Below are 25,811 nucleotides of genomic sequence, written 5' to 3' on the forward strand. Positions count from 1 at the left end.
ACAGCATGTAGAAAACGACATTATATATAAAGTTATCTCATGTTCAGTATGTATTTGCCATATAATGTGTATTTATTATGCATTTATTACAGTTATTGACATGTTACAATCTTTCATGTTGTAATAATGTTTGTTGTCATCAGCAGAATCATGGGGAAGGAAAAATAACACAATACATGTGAAAGAGACATAAGCTAATTCATTTACTTTGACATAATGTTAAATAAGCCAATAGGAATACTTTACAACACTTCTGTCCATAGCACCAATTTGCTAGTCACACATATATGTCCGTCCCACTTCGATCAGAAATAATGTCCAGCTCCACTGCTTTAAAACATGACACGTGAAAATGAACTTTTTCATGAACTTATAATTTATAATAAGCATATAAATACAGCACATGTCAGAAAAAAACTATAGAAGCCTGAAGCTATTCCCTGAACACAAAAATAAAACCAGGGCAATTTATCTTGCAACAGGTTTGGGGCCCTCCCCCCCCAGACTGGGCTCACACTGGGGGTGTCGGTGGTCGGCTGCTGGGCAGGGCTCCTCCTTCGCAGGGGTACCGAGGTTTTTCCAGGACCTCCGTCACCACCGGGACGGGCTGCTTGTCCCACTCTCCCTGGAGAGACACACATATTTACGATGGCTTTGACGTGTGATGTGTTGCTCGGTCCTAAATATTTCAAATTATGACAAAAATAAGCACCGTCCTTGATTTTTTCGACGGCTGATTTTATGGAGGCAATTGCGCAGCTGTCGGCGGGCAGTATATCCATCATTGTGCAGCTCAAAAAAACACACTCAAGGACACACTTCTGTGGTGTCGAGTGTGTATTTTTATGGCACAACAAAGGCAGCTTCCTTCCCTCTTTTCACCAGCACCGTTCCTACATCCGTTATTACGTCCAAGGGGATTAATTCCGGTCCAGTGGTTCTCCAGGCAGTCAGTAAATGTATGAGTCACTTACACAGATGATAGAATACAACCTTGTTTACGTTGTGCCATGTTATTTATGGTAATGACTCACTGTGTGTGTGTTTTTCTGATCATAACGTCGGTGCAGATTTTATGCGCATGCAGCGACAGTGACAACAGCCGTGCATCATTAGAAACCTGTTGTACGTGTGTGTGCCTCTGCGTGTTCATAGCTACATTTACAAATCCACATTAGCTGTGAAATCTCAAATCGTTGTGTTGTTGTTTGCGCCTCTCCAGCTCGGCCTCTCTTTATATGAGTAGGTGGCTGCCTGCTGTTGTTGATTTCCCTGTTGACCCTCAAAAGTTTTTGCATGGTACCTTTCTCGTTGTCCTTTTCCACCTTTTATATATTATACGTTTCTCTGTATCCCTCGCATAAAAGGGCCAAACTGTGACTGCTGCGTTTTAGCGAGAAAACAAAGCCTAGAAGCTGGACGGCTGCATCACTTTAAATTTGTTTCAAGCATGATGCCCCCCCCCCCCCCCCCCCCCCCCCAAATATCTTGAAAATGGTTGTGTATATAAAATGCCTTTCAGCGGCGACCCCCCTCGCTGTCAGTTTATTTAAAGGCCGCCCACATGGTTGAGCTTGAAGGCCCTGGAAACATTTTCACTCCGCTCCCACATTAATGCAAAGTTTCTCTGCCAAAACCAGACGGGTATTGGATTCTTCACATGACGGAGCTCTTGTCCTGTTTCCCTTGTCTGTGCCTGGTCATTTGGAAAAAGGTCTCATCATTCTGTGCAGCATTCGGGGTCTGGCAATATTTAATCAACATGTGAGGATGGCTGCTGGAAGGTTTGTCTGTTGCCAGGCCACATTACACATTTAGTAAGTTCCAGAGAAATTCGTATGTGTTTACTCTTTTCAGGGGCTGTGATAAACACAATAAGTGAAAACGAGTCCTCACAACACACTCATCGGTGTATATAATGATGATATGATATTTATGTATATGAGCAGCTGTGTTTTGCCTGATCCATTACATACTTATTTCCAAACCTAAATCCTGTGACATTATGTTCTCCAGTTCCGTCTCGATGGATCAAGCCAAACACTTCCTCGTCTGAGACAGAAGTACACAAACCTGTGTGTGTGTGTGTGTGTGTGTGTGTGTGTGTGTGTGTGTGTGTGTGTGTGTGTGTGTGTGTGTGTGTGTGTGTGTGTGTGTGTGTGTGTGTGTGTGTGTGTGTGTGTGTGTGTGTGTGTGAAAGTGAGAGTGTTATGTCTGCTCAGCCTTATCTGACACTCTTGTCCAACAGATGTCCACTCTTGAACTGGTTTAATTGGGGGCTTGACAGTCCATTGAAATGTGTGTGAGTGTGTGCATGTGTGGAAGGGGGGGGGGGGGGGGAACTTACAGGAAAGAGATGTGCGGTCGACTGGTTGCAGTGCATTGAGATGGGGGCCGTGCTGTAAAGGGAGTCGAGCACTTCTCCAGTGAAGGCGTCCCACTGTAGCTGAGAATATTGCTCCGTCACACCAACGTCACCGCACACACACCCATCATTCCCCTGGAACCTGCCGGGAGGATGGGGATGGCGTGAGCCGGGGGAGGTTGAAGGAAAGTCGATAGAAGAGGGAGGCAGAGGGAGATTGAGACAAAGGAAGGAGAGATTGAAAGAAAGCAGTAGGAGCGGTCTCACTTTGAATAAAGCATCCGGCTCTCGAGATTAAAAGAAGTAATCACCACTCGGGTCCCTGGGAGTGAGGGATGAAGAGGGGGAGGGACGAATGGCGAAAACAAAAATTGCTTAGTCACAGGGGAGATGGGGAGGAAGACGGGGGAGGAACCGGAGGGAAGGATGGAAGAGGTGGCTAAGCAAAGGCTGTCAGGGAGAGAGGGAGATGAGGTTTTTGGACGTGTGTGCTGTACCTGTTAATGAAATTAAAGTATTTCTGCAGGTATCCGGGGTCAACGTGGGTTTTACAGAGCTCCAGCTGAGTCCGAGGGTAGTAGTGCACGTAGTTGACGCACATTTCATCCGTGATGCTGAAACCGCCCTGAGGAGACGTGGGAAGGGAAGGTGAAGATGAGGAGGGGGGGAAGGAAATATGGTGAAGGTGCAGACGGAGAGAGGAGGATGAAGGAGACGATTCAGGGTTATTCTGTTGTGCTCAACGCTCAAGGTGAACTTAAGCATTAGGAAAATAGTGCTGTGTAATGATGGTGTGCCGCTCACCACTGTGGGCCCGCTCCTGTCTTCTGTGTTGTAAGTGCACTTTGTTATGAGCACGTCGCCCTGCAGGACCAAGCACACACACACACACACACACACACACACACACAGCAGCAGTTCACCATATTGTGAGATTCGACAAAGAAGGCTGCAGATAAATTCAGGTTACTGACAGAGTTATCATTATTTTCAGAGAGCCAGTGGCCAGTTCACTGCTGTTCCACAGAACGTTGCTCTCTGAAGCTCAGCTGCTTTTTATCTGGTCCGTCCGTGGGGAGTTTTCTGTATCACAGCACTGATTTTACAGTCTGTCCCTATTTCAACTCAATTTAAGCACCTCGCACAGCAGCAAGGTGTTCTAATGCAATACTTTAAATGCAAAAGGAAAAATACATCGCCACCATTCAGGGGAGCTCGGCTGAGGTTATTGCAGAAAAGTTAAACGTTTTTTTATTATTTTCTGAAAGTAAAATCTGCACAGAAGAAAAATAAAGCAGCTGCTGCCTCTGTTAGTTTCAATGCAGGCGAAGTTGTGCGCTTTATACTTACGGGTAAAACCTTTGTCATCTTCCTTAGAACTCGGATTGTCTGTGGGAAAGAACACAGAGGTTACACATTAAAAGGAATATATAGACATTTTTTTTATTTTTATATAAATACTTCAAACCTTGATACATCATCTCCATTTTCTCATTAATGTTGTTAATATTGTGGTTTACTTCATGTGCTCTGTTACACATCTGATCCCTCACAACTTAACCGGAGTCTTTATAGCTTTTCAATAGTTCAAAACGGAATTCCTTTTTAGTGCTAGATATATTTATACTATGCATTTCCCCTCTGTAGCATTTTAACTGTGTTTATTTCGACATTTTGCCTTTAACACATTTATTTCACACAGTGAGATGAAACACCGGTTGCTTTTGATGCTTACTTGGGTGCAGCTTTCATTAGCTGTGTATGTGTGTGTGTGCCGGTCTGTGTGTGTGTGTGTGTGTCGGTCTGTGTGTGAGTGTGCAACCCAGTCTCATCAGAAAATGTTCAATGGCAACGTTGGTCCACTTGGACCGACGTTACCATCTCACAATCTGGCCTCTCAGATTGTGAGATGGTAACATTTAGTCCTCCCATTGTTTTGCATTGGCGTGTTCTCACGTCACGTGACTCTCAAGCTCCCGTCTGCGGAGAGGAAAAAATGGCGGAGATTCCTTGTTTTTTCAGATAAAAATATAATTTTGTAACTTAGTTTGGGCATAAAAATACATTCTGACACCATTTCTAGCGAGAAATGTGGTCTTTGCTTCCACAGTCTTCAGCCAGTTCGTGCTTATGATAAATATTTTAATAGTTATCACGCATGTTTTTATCGTTGCTATGATGGTTGCCATGGCACCACGGGCGCAGCTTGGTGTTTAAATCACAGTCCCTGCGTGGTGTCCTTCAGTGATCGTGAATGTTATTCATGTTATATAATAGTAATATTTGAGGCTAGATTACATCTCTAATGAGAAGGATCATGCGAGTCTGTTTATACCGAGGCCGGCCCGAGTGCGCGACCGGCCCGAGTCCGCGAGCCGAGCGGCCCGAGCGGCGCGAGCCGAGCGGCCCGAGTGCGCGACCGGCCCGAGTCCGCGAGCCGAGCGGCCCGAGCGGCGCGAGCCGAGCGGCCCGAGTGCGCGAGCGGACCGAGTGCGCGAGCGGACATGACGTGTGGCTGTCGTAAAAACCCTATTTGTAAACAACCAGCCCTTTAACTCGGGGCTGCGTCATAAGCACGGCGCGCTTGGAAGACCACGATGTCATCTTCCTTCTGTCAGGTAAGTAGTTTATTGTTTTTAAAGATCGTTACGATCTAGGTTTACAGTCCGAGTGCGGAGAGAGTCCGTCAATCCACACTATGGACGCTGTTCATCAGCTAATACGCCATTGTTAGCCACATGCTTGAGCCCACGGTAGCCTGTGCTACCTGGGAGGTGAATACATGGTTGTTGAAAGCAGTTCAAGACGCTTAGCTCATCATTGAGGGACGCTACAATATAAATATAAACATGAATTTGATTTATGAATGCTTTAGATTAATAAGGAGTGTATTTGTCTACCATTACTCCACAATATCAGGTCAATTTGGTTTAATGTATAGTATGCACTATGACAATTATGTTTCCATGTTATGGAGTTGCGATTCATTTTATAAAACAATTGCTATGTTCTGTTTTTTAATCAAGGAGGATCCAAGTGAAGCTACAGGAGTTTCATTAACGTCAACAACTTGGACCAAACAGTTTGTTTTGCTTGATGAAGAGCAGGAAGGGCAGCCTGGAGAGAAAGAGAAGCCGGGTTGAGCCCACTACCATCATCCACGTACCACGAGGAAGATGAGGGAGAGAAATGATCCTACCATTAAAGAGGTACTTTTAAGTTACATACCAGAAAAAACATTTTATATAATTTGCCAAATATACATTTTTATTAAATCCCCAAAGTACACTTGCTGAAATACAAGTTAATATCACACTGAAAGAATTTTGATCAATCATGCTTCCCTGCTGTGATTGTTTAACTAGGAAAACAACTTTTTCCACAGGAAGGCAAGTAAATTTAAGGAATACATGTGCAAAGTTTTCCTCTGTTATGTATAATGATGACCCCCATCAAACATAATGTTAGCAATATTTACACCTTTTAATTTATACTGTTTATTTCTGTCTACATGTGTGAATTTGCCTTCATTAGTTTCAGAAAAGAGCGATGATGTATCGGTCAGTGGGCGGCAGCACGAGACTCCGCAAACTAGTCTGTAAGCAAAGCAGACGAAGGCATCGAGGTTGCGGCCTGCCATCATTGTTATTTTGCTTAAGGGACTGAATATGTTTCATGTAGAAATATTAGCATTTCCCTTATATCTACCAAAACTGCTTGTTTCACAGACTGCAGTTTTGTTTTGATCCGATGTGGTGTGCAAATACAACCGTATCTGCAATGGGTTGTGGGGCATTAACATTTGTAACTCTAATTTTGTTTTGACAGACTGTGAAAAGAACGTTGAGAACATCACCACTCTACAGGAAGACACAGTCCAGTAATGGGTGTCAGAAGTTCAGTAGTGAACGACAGGTACTGTGGAAAAATATGTGTCATTGTTGTACAATGTCCTTTGACTCTGTTTAAACAAGGTCAACACAAAAAGGTTTGATTGTAAACTGATATCGGTATGAATTCATGTTATTCTCCTCGTCAAAAGAAACAAACAATCCAAATTACCTGCAGAAAGCCCTTGATGGACGCTTCAGCTGCATCGTCAGACTGGTGAGACAGCAAGATGCCAACTTTAATGCCAATTTATTTGTGTAACATTCTGTGACCAAATGTATAGATAAATTTTTGTAGATTGTAAAAATAGATAACCCATTTATTACAAAAAAACTACACTAGAATTATCGCACTGCGTTGTATGACTCCGCTAACCAGAGCAGTGTCCGTCTACATATTTCTACATATTTTCTCTCATATAAATGACACTGTATCTCTTGACAACTGAAACCATAAGATGAGGTCAGTGTGGCCTTGACCTTTTTACTTTAAGACAAATACAAAGTTAGACAATCCGAAAACATGCAGTTATGCCTCCGGCGACTCGCTATTGCAGAGGCATTAAAACCGTAGTGTAGTAGATTGGATTTTATTGGTGTTACATTGGACATCTTGTATGGGTACACCAAAAAATATATTTGGTTTCACATTCTAGATGGCAATAAGCAGAGTCATCAACTCAGGAAAAATATTTCTGTAGAAAAGAAAGCCTTGTATGTGTGTATGTATACATACACACAAACGCACAATTGAGACGTTTTTGTCTTTTATCATATATTCTCAGGCAGTACTGATGCATTTACTGAGACGGGACGTGAGGGCCTACTCTGCGTGCTCAGAGTTCAAGCCCAGCAGGCTGCAGCGGGCCTGACATATTCTGGAACAGCAGCACAGTCTTTGGATGACTCCTCTGAAGATGAAAACATGGCGAGGTACTTCTCCACTGATGAAGAACTGTGAGGGCTGTGATTAGCTACACTCTCTTGCTACAAGGCTACTCATGCTACTCCCTGGCAGCCTTAGGAAGGCATTAGCTTGCTGTGTGGTAGCTGTTAGCTTCAGCATTTTTAGTTTTTAGTGGCCTGTCTGACGTTTATGTTAAAAAAAAATCAGAGGGAACCATCTTCATAATTTAACACTATGGTTTGTTTGTGTCCTTCAGTTCTTCTCAAGAGAAGCAGTACAGGTGTGCCTCAGCTCCACGGTCCCTCCTGCAGCCTCCGCTCCTGATGCTAACCTCATGTCTCCATCACACCAAGCAGCAGACCTGGATTGACAGACCTTTCTCCAGAGCTGCCCCCTCCCTCTGAAACCCCCCTCTCCAAAACACTATTTGTGTAGTTTTTAAAGTATTTTTTGCATGAGAATTGTTGATCATAACATTTCCAGCAGATGCCTTAATATAATGTTTGTGCACAATAAATGACATTGATCATAACATAATGGTATTTCCTTGCACTTCTACACCATGATATTGTCAGATAAGATGCTGATTACATTAAAGCAGTGAATGCTCTGCTTTAAGCAACATAAACACACAATGATTCAATGGATCTGAAGTAGAATGGGCACATTACATTCTGTAGAGAATGCCTCAGTTATGGAAGTCAGAAAATAACTTTCTTTATCTGAGGTTCCAGCCATTTATAGTCACAGCAAAGCACACAGGTCTGGTTGTCTAAGTGGCGCCCATATCATTGTTTAAGATGTGTAACATCAAGTTTGTGTTTCAGTGCAAAATTAGTCATTAGTCAAGAGTTCACCATCTTGTTTACACTAAAATTAGGTGACCCAGATGTTTCACAATGCAATCTGATAAGGTCTTATGAGAAACATTCTTAACATTAAAGAAATCAACACAGAGGATAGCAATATCTGTTTGACTTTAATCAGTAGCTGGTAATCGGCAGCCTGACTTATTCAAACACATTAATACTACAATGAATGAGGCAGGGCCTTCTATCAGAAATCAACTATATCGTCACGTTATGTTTCTCTTGAGCTCATTGAAATTACCTTCACATTCCACTTACTGTCACCTGAACCATACTGTTATTTCTGTATCTACAGTGACTTTTAGGAAAACATATACTAGAGGGCAATGTATAAACATTAATACATCTTATTTATATAGAGCTTTTCAAGAAGTGCAAGTACTAAACTGAGGGAAAGCTAATACAAACAATATATATATATCTTATTTCCATGTGCCAGGACAGCCTCACACTTGGATATAAACCAATTTTAGAATACATTTGCTTATACTGGAGATCTTTTAAATTAATGTCCCAGAAATGATTTCTGATGGAAAACCCCTGCCTTATTCATTGTAGTATTAATGTGTTTGAATAAGTCAGGCTGCCGATTACCAGCTACTGATTAAAGTCAAACAGATATTGCTATCCTCTGTGTTGATTTCTTTAATGTTAAGAATGTTTCTCATAAGACCTTATCAGATTGCATTGTGAAACATCTGGGTCACCTAATTTTAGTGTAAAGAAGAAGGTGAACTCTTGACTAATGACTAATTTTGCACTGAAACACAAACTTGATGTTACACATCTTAAACAATATGATATGGGCGCCACTTAGACAACCAGACCTGTGTGCTTTGCTGTGACTATAAATGACTGGAACCTCAGATAAAGAAAGTTATTTTCTGACTTCCATAACTGAGGCATTCTCTACAGAATGTAATGTGCCCATTCTACTTCAGATCCATTGAATCATTGTGTGTTTATGTTGCTTAAAGCAGAGCATTCACTGCTTTAATGTAATCAGCATCTTATCTGACAATATCATGGTGTAGAAGTGCAAGGAAATACCATTATGTTATGATCAATGTCATTTATTGTGCACAAACATTATATTAAGGCATCTGCTGGAAATGTTATGATCAACAATTCTCATGCAAAAAATACTTTAAAAACTACACAAATAGTGTTTTGGAGAGGGGGGTTTCAGAGGGAGGGGGCAGCTCTGGAGAAAGGTCTGTCAATCCAGGTCTGCTGCTTGGTGTGATGGAGACATGAGGTTAGCATCAGGAGCGGAGGCTGCAGGAGGGACCGTGGAGCTGAGGCACACCTGTACTGCTTCTCTTGAGAAGAACTGAAGGACACAAACAAACCATAGTGTTAAATTATGAAGATGGTTCCCTCTGATTTTTTTTTAACATAAACGTCAGACAGGCCACTAAAAACTAAAAATGCTGAAGCTAACAGCTACCACACAGCAAGCTAATGCCTTCCTAAGGCTGCCAGGGAGTAGCATGAGTAGCCTTGTAGCAAGAGAGTGTAGCTAATCACAGCCCTCACAGTTCTTCATCAGTGGAGAAGTACCTCGCCATGTTTTCATCTTCAGAGGAGTCATCCAAAGACTGTGCTGCTGTTCCAGAATATGTCAGGCCCGCTGCAGCCTGCTGGGCTTGAACTCTGAGCACGCAGAGTAGGCCCTCACGTCCCGTCTCAGTAAATGCATCAGTACTGCCTGAGAATATATGATAAAAGACAAAAACGTCTCAATTGTGCGTTTGTGTGTATGTATACATACACACATACAAGGCTTTCTTTTCTACAGAAATATTTTTCCTGAGTTGATGACTCTGCTTATTGCCATCTAGAATGTGAAACCAAATATATTTTTTGGTGTACCCATACAAGATGTCCAATGTAACACCAATAAAATCCAATCTACTACACTACGGTTTTAATGCCTCTGCAATAGCGAGTCGCCGGAGGCATAACTGCATGTTTTCGGATTGTCTAACTTTGTATTTGTCTTAAAGTAAAAAGGTCAAGGCCACACTGACCTCATCTTATGGTTTCAGTTGTCAAGAGATACAGTGTCATTTATATGAGAGAAAATATGTAGAAATATGTAGACGGACACTGCTCTGGTTAGCGGAGTCATACAACGCAGTGCGATAATTCTAGTGTAGTTTTTTTGTAATAAATGGGTTATCTATTTTTACAATCTACAAAAAGTTATCTATACATTTGGTCACAGAATGTTACACAAATAAATTGGCATTAAAGTTGGCATCTTGCTGTCTCACCAGTCTGACGATGCAGCTGAAGCGTCCATCAAGGGCTTTCTGCAGGTAATTTGGATTGTTTGTTTCTTTTGACGAGGAGAATAACATGAATTCATACCGATATCAGTTTACAATCAAACCTTTTTGTGTTGACCTTGTTTAAACAGAGTCAAAGGACATTGTACAACAATGACACATATTTTTCCACAGTACCTGTCGTTCACTACTGAACTTCTGACACCCATTACTGGACTGTGTCTTCCTGTAGAGTGGTGATGTTCTCAACGTTCTTTTCACAGTCTGTCAAAACAAAATTAGAGTTACAAATGTTAATGCCCCACAACCCATTGCAGATACGGTTGTATTTGCACACCACATCGGATCAAAACAAAACTGCAGTCTGTGAAACAAGCAGTTTTGGTAGATATAAGGGAAATGCTAATATTTCTACATGAAACATATTCAGTCCCTTAAGCAAAATAACAATGATGGCAGGCCGCAACCTCGATGCCTTCGTCTGCTTTGCTTACAGACTAGTTTGCGGAGTCTCGTGCTGCCGCCCACTGACCGATACATCATCGCTCTTTTCTGAAACTAATGAAGGCAAATTCACACATGTAGACAGAAATAAACAGTATAAATTAAAAGGTGTAAATATTGCTAACATTATGTTTGATGGGGGTCATCATTATACATAACAGAGGAAAACTTTGCACATGTATTCCTTAAATTTACTTGCCTTCCTGTGGAAAAAGTTGTTTTCCTAGTTAAACAATCACAGCAGGGAAGCATGATTGATCAAAATTCTTTCAGTGTGATATTAACTTGTATTTCAGCAAGTGTACTTTGGGGATTTAATAAAAATGTATATTTGGCAAATTATATAAAATGTTTTTTCTGGTATGTAACTTAAAAGTACCTCTTTAATGGTAGGATCATTTCTCTCCCTCATCTTCCTCGTGGTACGTGGATGATGGTAGTGGGCTCAACCCGGCTTCTCTTTCTCTCCAGGCTGCCCTTCCTGCTCTTCATCAAGCAAAACAAACTGTTTGGTCCAAGTTGTTGACGTTAATGAAACTCCTGTAGCTTCACTTGGATCCTCCTTGATTAAAAAACAGAACATAGCAATTGTTTTATAAAATGAATCGCAACTCCATAACATGGAAACATAATTGTCATAGTGCATACTATACATTAAACCAAATTGACCTGATATTGTGGAGTAATGGTAGACAAATACACTCCTTATTAATCTAAAGCATTCATAAATCAAATTCATGTTTATATTTATATTGTAGCGTCCCTCAATGATGAGCTAAGCGTCTTGAACTGCTTTCAACAACCATGTATTCACCTCCCAGGTAGCACAGGCTACCGTGGGCTCAAGCATGTGGCTAACAATGGCGTATTAGCTGATGAACAGCGTCCATAGTGTGGATTGACGGACTCTCTCCGCACTCGGACTGTAAACCTAGATCGTAACGATCTTTAAAAACAATAAACTACTTACCTGACAGAAGGAAGATGACATCGTGGTCTTCCAAGCGCGCCGTGCTTATGACGCAGCCCCGAGTTAAAGGGCTGGTTGTTTACAAATAGGGTTTTTACGACAGCCACACGTCATGTCCGCTCGCGCACTCGGTCCGCTCGCGCACTCGGGCCGCTCGGCTCGCGCCGCTCGGGCCGCTCGGCTCGCGGACTCGGGCCGGTCGCGCACTCGGGCCGCTCGGCTCGCGCCGCTCGGGCCGCTCGGCTCGCGGACTCGGGCCGGTCGCGCACTCGGGCCGGCCTCGGTATAAACAGACTCGCATGATCCTTCTCATTAGAGATGTAATCTAGCCTCAAATATTACTATTATATAACATGAATAACATTCACGATCACTGAAGGACACCACGCAGGGACTGTGATTTAAACACCAAGCTGCGCCCGTGGTGCCATGGCAACCATCATAGCAACGATAAAAACATGCGTGATAACTATTAAAATATTTATCATAAGCACGAACTGGCTGAAGACTGTGGAAGCAAAGACCACATTTCTCGCTAGAAATGGTGTCAGAATGTATTTTTATGCCCAAACTAAGTTACAAAATTATATTTTTATCTGAAAAAACAAGGAATCTCCGCCATTTTTTCCTCTCCGCAGACGGGAGCTTGAGAGTCACGTGACGTGAGAACACGCCAATGCAAAACAATGGGAGGACTAAATGTTACCATCTCACAATCTGAGAGGCCAGATTGTGAGATGGTAACGTCGGTCCAAGTGGACCAACGTTGCCATTGAACATTTTCTGATGAGACTGGGTTGGAGTGTGTGTGTAAAGGCCTATTAGCTTTGCTGAAAATGGTTTATGCTCCAATGATACCACACAGGTTCACTCACATTAGTCCGACTCCAACGGCAGCTGGAGATTTTATCAGGCGGTCGAGCAGATGTCCTTCTCCTCTTTCACTCTATCTCACACTCTCTCTCTGTAAGTGTGTGTGTGTGTGTGTGTGTGTGTGTGTGTGTGTGTGTGTGTGTGTGTGTGTGTGTGTGTGTGTGTGTGTGTGTGTGTGTGTGTGTGTGTGTGTGTGTGTGTGTGTGTGTGTGTACCTGCCTTAGGATGTTGTGCAGAAATAAAAACACAACAGATGTCAACTGCTGTCTCCTAACAATGTTAATAGTTGTTTGGATGCTGTGTATATGGACGGGGAGGGTTCAGGCTTTGTGGATGAACCTGTGATATTATTCTGTGCTGAAACATAAACTCATGACTCTATGTCTGTGTCCGCTTCACTATAGAAGACCTCAAACTTCCTTTCAAGGTCAGCAAATTGAGATCAGCTGAAAACCAGCCAGGAGCCCTTTGTTTCATTTAGTGTTATCTTATCGTCAACACTTGTATAAAGGTCGTATGCAAGAGTTGGTTTCTTATCTCTCCTGTTTTCTGACCACAGAGAACCAATTGAGTATTTTAGCCAAAAGGAGAAAGAATGATGCAAATGTGAATTTTGGCAAAGTTTAAATATTCTTCCAAAACCACTCTATTGGTTTTCTTATATTGCATTTTTCTTAAGGTCAGCTAACGCAAAATTATAAAAACCTTCTAAGTACCCTTTTTGTCTGTGTGGCAAATACTTTCTGTAAGCAGGATTTGGCACAAACTTGGTGGACGGATGATTTCATGGGTAGAGAGATAGTTCATGGGTCTTGAGGGAAAACAAATCGGGCATATTTCGGGGACTGGTATCTGTGAGTGTGTGTATTTTGGTGCAGCTTGAATTTTCAGTTTGTACCACTCTATTTTATTCTGAGTCAATATCGTGCACCGTCCGTGCTGCCAGAAATACTCACCAAAGCACCATGAACCACTGCACCGCTGAGAGGACACTTTTTAAACACGTTCGTTCGTTAGAACCCACAGTGCCCTGCTGTTTGAGGAATAATTAATTCTATTTATAGACTGAAATTATAAATTTTTTCGTTGACCATTTTTAATTATCACATTCACAGGAACCAATGGGCAGACCTCGTTGGTTTAGGTGTTTTGAGGGTGTTTCTTGATGATAAGAATAACAGTCCCTTTGCTCAAGTCATGAATAATATAAAAACACCTTGTCTATAACGAAAACACCACCGACCTTCAAGAATTGGCTCGTAATATTCAGCGTGTTCTAGTTATAGAAGCCACAGGAAGGAAATCGATGCAGCAGTTCCTTTCAGGCGCTGCTCATCTCCTCTCTCACATAAGAGACTTTACACCGAAGTAGATCTGTGCACCGAGCTCCTCCGGGTGAACTGAGCTGTGCTGCTGCTCACCTGGTAGTGTGTACTGAAGTGCTGGTCTTCCTGCACCACCTCCACCTCTTTGCCTCCCCTCACCAAGACCGTCCGCACCCCCCGCCCCGCCAGGTGGGTATGCAGCTGGGAGGCAAATATATAGATCCCTCCTGAAGGCAGAGCCTGAACAGACAAACGGAGAAAACAGCTCTGCCAAGACGTTTGTGCTCCAGAGACACCAAACTTCAAACTCGAGGCACCCGCAGCTGAAATGTTTATGCGACATTTGAACCATAAATGATGCGATGAGATTATGTATACGTACTGCCTGGGTACACTTGGAGGTGCAGTACCCGCTGAGGTAGAAGGAGTGCTGTTTGGGTGGGATGGCCATGATCGGAGTATAAACCAGACCGAGCTCCATGATCCCTGCGTCAAACCGCCTCAGGCTGGGGGTGTAATGCAGCCGTATCCCGGATGAGTCACGACGGCCTGCGTGCACATTATCATGGAATATTAAAATGCAGTCTGCTTCTCAGTAGATCGTGAAACCAGGCGATGAGGTGTCTGAATAAACGAAAATAGAAACGCCAACTGGGGTGAATCGGTTTATCTCGGAGGCAGGTTTAGATTTTTTTAAAGATAGAATGAAGAAACATTTCAGAAAAGTATGTGAAAGTATTTAATAGGTCTTCTCCATGAGCTGCTGGTCACATGCATCTGGTATTTAATTTATGTAGAGAAATGCAGAGAATACAGAATTTAGGTGTTATGTGTACACAGGCCTAAATATCACTGGTGTCTGACAATATTCCTGGAGCATTAAGGGGTGAATTTAAACATATTTTTTCAAACGTTATTGACTTTGACATGTTCAAATCGAGGAGGAGCCCTGGTGGCCTAGAGGTTAAACAAGCACCGTCCCAGATGGAGTCAAGCTGGAGAACTTAGTCGAATGTCCTCTCTCATTTTCCTCATTTCATCTCTTGAAGACTTTAAATGTCTCGGAAAACAAATCTAAATCGATCACAGAGCGATTTGCTGTTGCTATTCCTGGGACTTGTTTTTCAGCGTCAATGATCTTTTGTAGAGTCTTTGAAGATAATTAGATACACAGAATCTCACCACAGAACGACAAAACTCTGAAACAAGAGAGATGTGCAGAGCATTGGAATGGCATGGAGGAGATGTGCATACTGTAAGGGTCAGATCAGGACGAGACAAGTGTGTAGTGGGTTTTATTCAGCCGACATCAAAAGGTATATCTGGAAAGATTTTAAATGAATCGCTCTGTTGAAGAGAAGCCCCGGGCTCCTCGGGTGAGATTCAGAGACTCCTGCTGCTTCTGTGTGTGTTAGTAAGAAAGAGGGAGCTGAAGACTGAGCGCATGTCTGTGTGTGTGTGTGTGTGTGTGTGTGTGCGTGTGTGTGTGTGTGTGTGTGTGCGTGTGTGTGTGTGTGTGTGTGTGTGTGCGTGTGTGTGTTTGTGTGTGTCTATGTGTGTTTACACGTGTACTATATGTACCAGATATAAGCAGAGGGTTGTGATAATGAACCTCCAGACGAAGAAACCTCGAGGATCCTGGTCCACCCATAGGCAGCCCTGCATCAGGAGGGTAGTAAAAAGCCTGCAACCACACACACACACACACACACACACACACACACATATAAATTCAGGACACACACAATTCATTAATCCTCTCATTTATGCAGAGTTGCTTTGAAGTTGTAGCAAAGACTGTTCAAATATCTTACAGATGATTCAGGGCCGGGGAGTAAAAACCTTTTTAGATTTCATATCCTCCTTCTGATTACGTGTGGCTTGTTGTTAGGAGACATGTTACATTTAAGAGAGGGGAAGCCACTTGTGGGGTTTGACAGAGGTTCGGATGTTCAGAAAATCTGCAAAAGAAAATGTGGATTTCTAACTTTAGTCCACATTTCTGTTGTGCGAATATTAGAAGCTGATTCATGGAGATAAGCAGCAAGTGATGTTAAGTCTTGTATTCACTCAAAATACGTTGTGGCCTCAGGATTCAACAAAGGCCCAATGTTTGCATCCGTTGCCTGAGCAGTAAGTTTGAATGAGTATCCATGTCATAGATTCAAAAACTGAAAATCTGAAAATCAAACTGATTATGATTCAGCAAACTAACGTTTCAAATCACTTTATTCTCCTCATCAACTATTTACATCAAATTAGTTTGAGACCATTTGGGAATCAATGTATATCATGGATTTATATGTGGGGAAAACTTTGTATTCTAGTGTCTGCACCCGCCCTTTGGGACATTGATTGAATTTGTGAGGTACGTTTTCTTTTCCCTCGTCTTTCACTCCTTGGATTCAGATTTTTTTTTTCTGCTTATCAAAGCAAGAAGAAAATCATTCTTCCGTCACCGCTGTCCCCCTGGGTGTCAAACCTCCCGCGCTGTTTATCAAGGAATCTTGATTTGATCCTGGTTCACCGCCTGTTTCTGAGAGAGGCCAATCTTAAGTCTCTCCTCATGATACCGTATGTGACGGAAGAAAGAATTGATTTATTTAATCTCGCTTTAATATGAAATAGTTAAATCCTCAGAGGCTCGCGTTCTCCCTGCTCACACACACACAGACACACACACACACACACACACACACACACACACACACACACACACACACACACACACACACACACACACACACACAAACAGACACACACACACTTCTTTTCTTCTGGTGCCGACCTCTGTCTTTGCAATCTGTCAGCGTCCTTTATTATTGTTTCTCTCCTCCTTCAAACATCCTCAACTCTGCCCTCCTCTTCCTCGGTTGTTTTCACGGGGGCCATGTTTCCCCTCTGATGCGGTGCCGCGGAGAATAAAACAACACTATTAAGAGGTGATGAAAGAGGCCTGAATGTTTCCCACCTAATCTTGTCTTCGCAGCTCTCAGCTCACAGAAGGCATCTTTACTCGTTTGTGTTTGGCCGGCAGATAATCCAATCGGAGTGGGGCCCGGGCTGGCTGGGATAGAGGCGCCCTGCCGAGCAGAGAAATATGGTGACAGGCTCGCCGTTCCCTGTCCTCTTTGCTTTATGCGACTAGCGGGGGGGGGGCCTGCTGCTCACTCTGGTCAGCCGGCTGGTCGGTGGCCCGGTGACTGGCTGTGATTTAAAGCCTGATGTGTGACTGACTGAAATGGGATGAACAGGTGCTCGTCTCCGGTCGGGGGCTCGTAACTGTCCGCCCCTAAAAGACGACCTTGTACAATGTCTGTCCAAGCACCTCGTTACAACCCCGTAGTTAGTGTGGCGGCTGAGGGAATCATGACAGGAGGAGAGGAGGAAGTCAGAGGATGTTTTTATACAGCTGCATGTGATGTGAAAATGAGAGTAGCCTCACCATAACCATGACCTTTCTCTAACCCACACCAAACTGGGAGCTTTCCATAACATAACCGTGTTTATTATGGTAACCAACAATGACAGCGGTCTGGTTTGCCTGTTGAGGCCCTTAATTCCTGAAACACTGTTTTTCTGAGATGTATCGACATGTACTTAAATATTCTCCTCACACAGATAAATGTATAATTAATATAAATATGATAATAATCTGGTCCATTTATATTTTTCTAATTCCAACTATGTTTTCTCCGCTGTCCGTTTGTTTGTTTGTTTGTTTGAGTGTTGGTTTGCTACCTCCACCAAGGTGTTTATGTTTTCTCTCCTGTCCGTTTGTTTTTTGGATTGTTGGTTGGCTGGTTTATTTGTTTTCGATTACTCAAAGACATCGGATGTGTTCTTGCTCACGGAGGAACCCAGTACAAGATGCTTTTCAATATCTTCCCTGTTTGCAGCTTGATTTCATTTAAGGGGACTGTTGGGCCTTGGCGGAGATAAGCGCTGCACTGAGTGTTGTTCTAGTTTGTTTGTTTGTTTGTTTGTCAGCAGGATTATGCAGAAACTGCTCAATGGATTTCCATGACACTTGATGGAAGAATGGAACGTGAGCCAACAAAGAATCCCTCAAGTTGAGCTTTTTTCTTGATATTAAGGGAACCGATTCAGATCCAAATAGAAATCTGGATCTGGCGAATTGTAAAGGGCTTGATTTTAGGGTTTCAGCAGCTGTACAGTGACAAATGTGGCAACAAGCCAGTTTATATGTATATTTAATGTTTTAGAAATATGTCCAAATGAACATGGTTGATTTGGTGCCTTGGCAGAGGTATGCGCTCTACTGTGTGTTTCATTAGATTTTGTCTCTGTGGACTTTGTGTTTGGTTGATCAACAATCTGGCTGCTGAAAGAATGCGGTCCATGATGAAGTCTTGTGCATTGCAACCTCTGGGGTGTACGTGCGTATCCGGAGTCATTCATGTGTGTGTGAGTGTCCATGCGAGCAAGTATTTGAGAATCTGCATGTGATTGTGCTTCCCACACGCAGACTGCCTCCAGGCTCTTAATAATCTTGCGCCACGTGTGGGATCAATGTTTCCTGCTCACACATCGTCGGGCGGATATTACTCTCGTAGGAGTTTTTGTTTATCTCTTATAATAGATTGGAGGACTGGACCAGAATCAAGCTTCATCCCGAGCCCCTCTCTTCCAATTAGACTCTCTGGTCTGCACACAGGAAACCTGCGTTGCATTTGTGTGTGTTTGTCTGCATGATAGTCTGGAGTCCTCGTGAAGACAGTAGTATGAGAGGACGTGTGTGGGTGTCTGTCTGTTTCCCATCATACCTCAGCACCCATGGCCCAAGCAGCCAGCACGTGGCGGCAGGAGTTGAGCTTGCTCGGCTTCATCTTGTCATCACAGGAGCCGCTGTACTCGGGAACGTCTGGGACATCCGGGGAACATTCAAACACCTCCATGTGATGCACAATGGCCTCGTTACCTGGAGTTACCATTGACTCATACTGACAGAAACACACACAGACACACACACACAGGAAGAGAAAGAGAGAGATGTGAATAAGAGAAAGTCGTGTTGTTTTATGTGTTTTTACCACCACTCCTAAAAGCTAAGGCAGTGACAGGCTTTGCAAATAGAAATTAACAATCACTAATTGGTTATATGATTTACAACATGTTGATGTTTCAAGCTGGATCTGTTCCGTAAATATACCACATTAGCTCCTTGGTGAAAAACTACAGATGTGATTTAACTTGTTTTGAATTTGATCCATGTTCCCTGTGTGTAACCGTGACACTGCGGCTCATGTTTTTCTCTCCACCCAGCTGGGAAACACGGAGCAGTGAGAGCTGCCCGCGCTCCACCTCCATCTAACACACCCGCTCTGAATACACGCTCGCACCATAATGATGTGGTTCTTGGGCATGTTCTCCGGCAGCTTCTGGATGAAGCACCAGTAGGTGGTCTCTTGGTTTGGTATGAAGATATTTGGGGACAGGACATCCAGCGTCTGCAGGCCGGGGGGCAGGGTGGGGTCCGGGGTGTCGGGGCGCAGCATCAGCACCCGCTGAACCCCCGTGTGGATGCGGGACAGGTTCAGCTTCTCCAGGGAGGTGAGCGGTTCATCCAGGAAGCCGTAGATGACGTGCACCGTTCCCTCCTGTCCAGAAACAATAAGGAGAGAGAGGCTGTTTGATGGATACAAAGCAGGGACGTGCATTTCAAACTAATCGATTTTTTATTAACAGAGAGAACTTATTGTGTTGTCATAGCAATGTGCAAGGGTTGTGTGTCTGCGACTTGGCGGCCTGACGCGGTGCCATGGAAACCATCATTATGATAGCGAATGCTCCAGTGGAAATTGTGCTGATCATTCCGTCTCTGTGAGTTTGTCGTGTCCGCACCTGAAACCACGAGCTCTGCACGCACCTCATCGCTTGTTCATACGCACCAAATACAGCAGACACACAACAGACACGCACCTTCTCACTCACACATGGGAACACGCAGAGTTTACACACGCTGTGTTGATCTCCAGGCTGCACACAAACACCAACACCCTCCACTCCTCCATCTTTATCTCACTGTCTAGGTCAGTCGGTTCAGGACTGACAGACCTGATTTCTCAACTTGAGGCCGTAGGTGTAATTTCCCAGACTGCATCCTGGGTCGTGTCATTCCAGTTTCGAAGCAGTTTCCTGCTTTGTTTTGTGTCACGCACCTTTTGCCCTTCCGATTCAGATCCACACTTCCTCGCCTCATGTGCGTCTGATGTGTTGCACCTGTGTCCCCTGCCTCTGTATTTACTCTCTGTGCTATCTCCCCTCGGGGCCGGCTCATCTCTGTTCCCTGCCACTGGCATTGTATTTTTGTTATTTTGTCTTTAACGTTTTCTAGTTTTTTTCACCCTAGCCTCTGCCTATAGCTTTTTATGGATTTGTCTGACTGCTCTCTTGTGTGCTGAAGGTGTTCACTGTTCACTGGCTGCAGCTTGAGTCATGCATTTGAATTCCAGGCATTTGTGTCCAGTTATCTTAGTGTGCTTTGCTTTTACATGAGCCTTGGTAGAAGGGAAGAGAAACCAAACAAAGCATGCACAGCACTTTTAAAATGGTTTACATGTCAAATTAATAAACAAATAAAGCAGAACATTAAGCAAAACGATAAGCAACACAACTACAAGAGTCTTATTGGAGTAAAGTATCTTCTGTCAGATGTTTAAAAAAAGAAAGAGCTAAATCCTTCTCTTAGGATGTCCTCCACGTCATACGTTTTTTATAGGATTCTTCAGTCATCAAGTCCAGTGCCCTGTTTGCTTTACAGCAGTTTATACAACTCAAATGAGAGGAGCAAACTTAACGTGAGAATAGAGGAGCAAAGTCACAGCTATATCAGATAAAGGTCTTTTAGTTGTCAGAAAAACTTAGAGACATTATTTGTACATTTTTTTGTACAAATATGTATTTGGATTTTGTTAAATGGAGAGAAACAGAGGCCAACCCAAATATTTCTGAGCAATGCACGCTGCAGAACTTGAGTTAACAAGTCCAAGAAATCATCTATATTCAGTCATAGTTACATCATGTGTACACACACACACACACACACACACACCTCGATGAGGTAGTCTCTGGGATCACAGGTGCTGAACGGTCGTTTGAAGAGCAGGTAGAATCCGTCAGGTTTCTGTTTGGCTTCGATCAGCTCGTAGTCCTGCTGGCTGTCCAAAGAGACGCGACCCTCGCTGTCGCTCCACGCATCCTACGGGAAAACACACACATGCTATGAAAAAATCAAACACACACACAGGTCATGAGGTCGATATTAGACAGTGGTCAGTCGTCTCTCGGAAACAGCTTGATTACACAGGTCAAATAAATGTGACCTGACCAAAGATATTGTTTGTTCGTTTTAAAACAAGCAGATATTGACCCTGTTTAATTTGGCTGTTTGTCAGTGGTTCGTGAAACCTTCCCAACCCGGTGCAGAAGATTCCTCTTCTCTTCCAGGAGGCTTTGCAACAGCTCAGCCCTCCTGCTTCCGTTCTGTTTTATCACATTCATATCTGTCCAGAATAGCACCTGAGGTCTGTATTTCTGTCTCCCTCTCTTTCCCTCTTATGTAACTGTTCTGAACAAACTGCAAAGATTTTGAAGCTAACAATTTTGAAAATACATACATAATGTATATATAAAGAAAAATATGTGGGCAGTATGTGTTATGTGTGTTACATGGCCATGTGGAGAATTCATTAATTACAGCATCAGTAGATTATTACATTACATGTCATTTGGCTGATGCTTTTGTCCAGAGTGACTTACAATTAGTACACTCAACATTTATGAGGGGCCTTTTTTAGGGGTTCAGTATTTTGCCAAGGTCACTTCGGCATGCAGATGGAGAAGAGTTGGCTTTGAACCGGCAACCTTTTTGTTGGAGAACAACCACTCTACCCCCTAGGCCACACCGCCCTACGCTCTTAGATAGAACTGAGAGACAGTGACTATATTAATTTACAAAATGACAAATTCTACAAGCTCTCCTTCTTGTTGGAGGGAATTTCATACCAAAAGATTCTTGGTTTGTCGTATTTAAATTGCTGAGGGCCCATTAGCTTCAGATATACCACAGAAAGCTTTTTCACTCACAACCTGCACCGTGGACTCTCTCTTGTACCCTGTCTCTTGATTTTCAGAATGTGGAGTCATCCTCTCCAGCCTGCACCAGCTCGATATTTCTTATCCATGTCCTGAGCTGGAGTTTTTGTTTCAGCTGCAAAACCTGCAGCGCGTCGCCTCCTGAGAAATGATCAGCATGTCTGGGGGGTTTCTGTGGAATCTATTGGCTCTCTCGATAAATACTGGATACTTGATGTAAATGTGTCACTCAAATATGAGAAAAGAAGAGAACAACTACTATATTTATATTTCTGGTTAAATCCCATGACACAAAATTCAAGAATTCAAGTCGTCTGAGAATTCAGTGGGTGTTCCACAGAGCATATCTAAAATGTGTGTGTGTGTGTGTGTGTGTGTGTGTGTGTGTGTGTGTGTGTGTGTGTGTGTGTGTGTGTGTGTGTGTGTGTGTGTGTGTGTGTGTGTGTGTGTGTGTGTGTGTGTGTGTGTGTGTGTGTGTGTCTGGGTGTGTGCTATTCAGTGGTGGGAAGTAGCGAAGTAGAAATATTTCGATACTGTACTTAAGTAGATTATTACGCATATCTGTACTTTACTTGAGTAATGATTTTCCTGACGACCTTTACTTTTACTCGCTCCATTTGAACACAAATTTCTGTACTTTCTACTTCGTATATTCTCAAAACTGGCTCGTTACTCGAGCAGCGGAGGCGCGCCTCTACGCACGGCGCACCTCTCTCTCGCTCACTCGCGTGCCCGCTGCCTCTGGAAGATGGGTTCGGCGGCGTGTTTGCCGTCGGAGGGGGGGGGGGATGAACGCAGGCATATGCAATAACATCCACATTTAAGAATAAAAATGTGCAAAGCATCCAATGTAAAAAACAAAAAAAGTTCAAATAGGGTATTGTTAAATATTATATTCTTACTGCTTGTATAACAGAGCACGTCAAGGATATCCGGGAGAAGACAAACACATTTGAGGCGTAACCAAATATACTTGAGGCGTTTAAGCTGGGCCTGCGACAGGTACTCACTTATCATCCGCTTGGGCTGACCTTTTTGTCGGTCTGTTTCTGTATCTGTCTTAACCTGCCTGCCTACACGATAGTAACTTGCAGTCCCTTTGTATAATTTTTCAGTCAGTTGAAATAAATCCTGAAGAGAAAAATGTTGGGTTGTTTTGTGTTTGTATAGGCCTACTGTAAAAAGCACTTAGCATTTTAAATTTTTGTACTTTTACTTTTGATACTTGAGTACATTTCAACACCAGATACTTTTGATACTTAAGTACATTTAATATGAGCTACTTTAAGACTTTTACTCAAGTCATTCTCTGACGGGTGACTTTTACTTTTACCGGAGTCACTTTCAGGTAAGATATCTGTTCTTTTACTCAAGTATGGCTTTCAAATACTTTATACACCACTGGTGTTAATCTAATATGACCTTTGATTGTTATAGGTGACTTTTAAAATAGTAACTAATTGCTAAAAAATGTGCTGAAAAGGTTCAAAATAAACCTGGATGAAAACAAATTATTGGAGGAATTACTGTACTTGATGAGCGATTTAAATATAGCTGCCTTGTTAACATGTAGTCTTTATGGGCAGTGTTTCATTCACAATGTTATACTTTATTGGGTAGATAGCTTCATGTATTAAAATACCATAAAGACCTATTTGTGCACAGTGAGCAGGAGCAGTGACGGCACACATTCTATATACATATTATATAAGGTCTCTTTATCTGCGTTTAATTTGTATTCACTGAGCTTTCTGCTTCTCCTTCCTTTATTCTATCTCAACACTAAAACAATGGGTAGAAATGCAAATGAAAAACAAGGTAAATTGGATTTTTGTTTTAAGATTAAGGTTTTTTCCAGAAAGAATTATCAGCAATTTTCAGGAAAATGTATTTGGATTCATTCAAAAGGTCCCGCCCTGTGTCTGGCATTTTTACTCATCTTAATCAGCACAGGACAAAATTTTGATATGCTAATGTGTGCTAATGATTCCCAGATGAACTTCAGCTATTTGTGCAGTCTGACTGATTTTCAATTAGCAGGGCCCGATAACATCCTTTAGCGACTACGTATGTGATCACGAAGCGAGCCGCTCGCCGGCTCCTCGGGCAAAGACACCAATCTCACGCCTCGGGGACCACAGACAGACGAGCAACACAAGAAAAGAGAATCCTCTGCTGCTCAAAGACTCTCATGTAATCCCTGCTCATTTATGAACTTCACAAATGAACAAAGAGAGAAGTTTAGAGATTGTAAGAAGTATTTTTCACACTGTCGGTTTAGAAACTCGACATTGAGTTGAATCTTGCGTCAGTCAGACTTACAGACCTACAGACAAAAGGCTCGCTCACCCCAAAGAAGCTCTTGGTCCCAGAGTCCCACAGCACCACCAGGTCGGCGTTGGTCAGCTCCCCGCGGTCGGACATCCCCAGCACCACTCCATACCTGAGCTCCGCAACCTTCAGTAACATGAACACCTCCTGTGTGGCGTAGCTGATGTTCCAGGACAGATGGAGCTCCCCGCGCGGGTCAAGGGGCATACGGAAGGGCATGGGCAGAGGGAGCAGAGGGGTAGAGGAGCTCGGTTTGAGGTCGGACACGTTAAAGGCGTTGGTGGGAGCCTGGTAAGAAGCCACCAAGATGACCATGAGGGCACCCAGGGCGGTGAAGTACATGATGGTGATGTCCTGAAGGCGAAAGTTCCTGCTGAGGATCCTCATTTGGGGTTCAGTCCAAAATTGTGAGAAAAGAAAAACACTGTAGTTCTTTATCTGCTCTGCGAACTCACTGGTTCTCACCTTGTCGGCTCCGCCCTTCTTTTTCAGCCACAGCAGACTCAGTATCTTCCCCCGTGGTGCTCAGGTGAGGTTTACTCTTTTCTTCTCATGTCTTCTGTCCTCTCAGGCCGTCATTTTCTGAAGTTTCTTCAACTTTCCAGTCTTTGTCTGTGTCCAAGCCGCTCCTTGCAGCTGTTGTCTCTTTCTTCGGACTAAATGCCTTGTCTCTCGTCCTGTCTCATCCCTTCAACTGGTTTTTTAAGAGACCCCTCCCTTCTGACATGTCTGTTTTTATCCTGCCTAATTTCATTACATTTGTTGAGGGAAATTGGATTGTGTTCTTTAAGCCCTGGGGTCAGCCATGATTCTGCACATCTGCCAGCCCATAATTGATCCAAACTCAAACATGGACATTATCACGATCAGTTTCAACTAACGTAATCGCTCGCTCCCTTTTTGTCTTTTTGTGCTTTGGCGAACATGTATCACTCATTTCCATTTTTCTCAAAAAATATATTCCAAGCACCATTCTTCCTCTTTTGTCTGTTTGATTCAGAGTGGATTTAGGGGGCAGCGAGCACTTGCAGGGCTGTAAACAAGGCATTAATGTATTAGGCCGTTTCCTTAAGCCAGCGCCTCAGGCTGTGAAGGACCTAATCAAACTGTCAATTATTGCTTTCAAAAGCAAGAAGGACACATTCAGGTTGGTTTCAAAGGTTAGAACAGCCCCTGTGGAGAAGAAAAGCCTGTGTGCTCAAGTCTGTGTGTTTGTTTTTTGGTGAACAATAGGTTTGTTACATCGGACAAATGGATTAGGAAGATATTATTAAAGAGAAATCAAATATTGTTCTTTAGAATTTCCCCCACAGATGAGACTAATCCGAGTCGGGTGAAAACGCGGAGAGAATGACAAGAGGACAT

At 43.1% G+C, this 25,811-nt stretch overlaps 1 protein-coding gene and 2 long non-coding RNA genes across 5 annotated transcripts; 1 reads left to right on the top strand and 2 right to left on the bottom strand.

Moving 5' to 3' along the window:
* Positions 1–511: 511 nt before the first annotated feature.
* Positions 512–24,833, bottom strand: dbh (dopamine beta-hydroxylase (dopamine beta-monooxygenase)). The gene is made up of 12 exons (XM_053410771.1): positions 24,465–24,833; positions 21,073–21,219; positions 19,361–19,618; positions 18,785–18,961; positions 15,579–15,681; positions 14,380–14,546; positions 14,094–14,237; positions 3,716–3,754; positions 3,170–3,229; positions 2,863–2,990; positions 2,348–2,507; positions 512–625 (listed from the first exon to the last, which is right to left on the bottom strand). Exons 1-12 carry the CDS (start codon positions 24,831–24,833, stop codon positions 512–514), a joined length of 1,866 nt encoding a protein of 621 aa, XP_053266746.1.
* Positions 4,864–7,690, top strand: LOC128424552 (uncharacterized). Of its 2 annotated transcripts, XR_008333040.1 has the most exons (6): positions 4,864–4,983; positions 5,392–5,574; positions 6,194–6,280; positions 6,408–6,472; positions 7,041–7,188; positions 7,419–7,690. It is a non-coding gene; the product is annotated as an uncharacterized LOC128424552 (long non-coding RNA). The 2 variants fall into 2 exon arrangements; XR_008333041.1 differs by lacking the exon at positions 6,408–6,472.
* Positions 9,117–11,927, bottom strand: LOC128424551 (uncharacterized). Of its 2 annotated transcripts, XR_008333038.1 has the most exons (6): positions 11,800–11,927; positions 11,209–11,391; positions 10,503–10,589; positions 10,311–10,375; positions 9,595–9,742; positions 9,117–9,364 (listed from the first exon to the last, which is right to left on the bottom strand). It is a non-coding gene; the product is annotated as an uncharacterized LOC128424551 (long non-coding RNA). The 2 variants fall into 2 exon arrangements; XR_008333039.1 differs by lacking the exon at positions 10,311–10,375.
* Positions 24,834–25,811: the final 978 nt, after the last annotated feature.

This window comes from Pleuronectes platessa, chromosome 19 (assembly GCF_947347685.1).
Source record: "Pleuronectes platessa chromosome 19, fPlePla1.1, whole genome shotgun sequence".
Lineage (NCBI taxonomy): Eukaryota > Metazoa > Chordata > Actinopteri > Pleuronectiformes > Pleuronectidae > Pleuronectes > Pleuronectes platessa.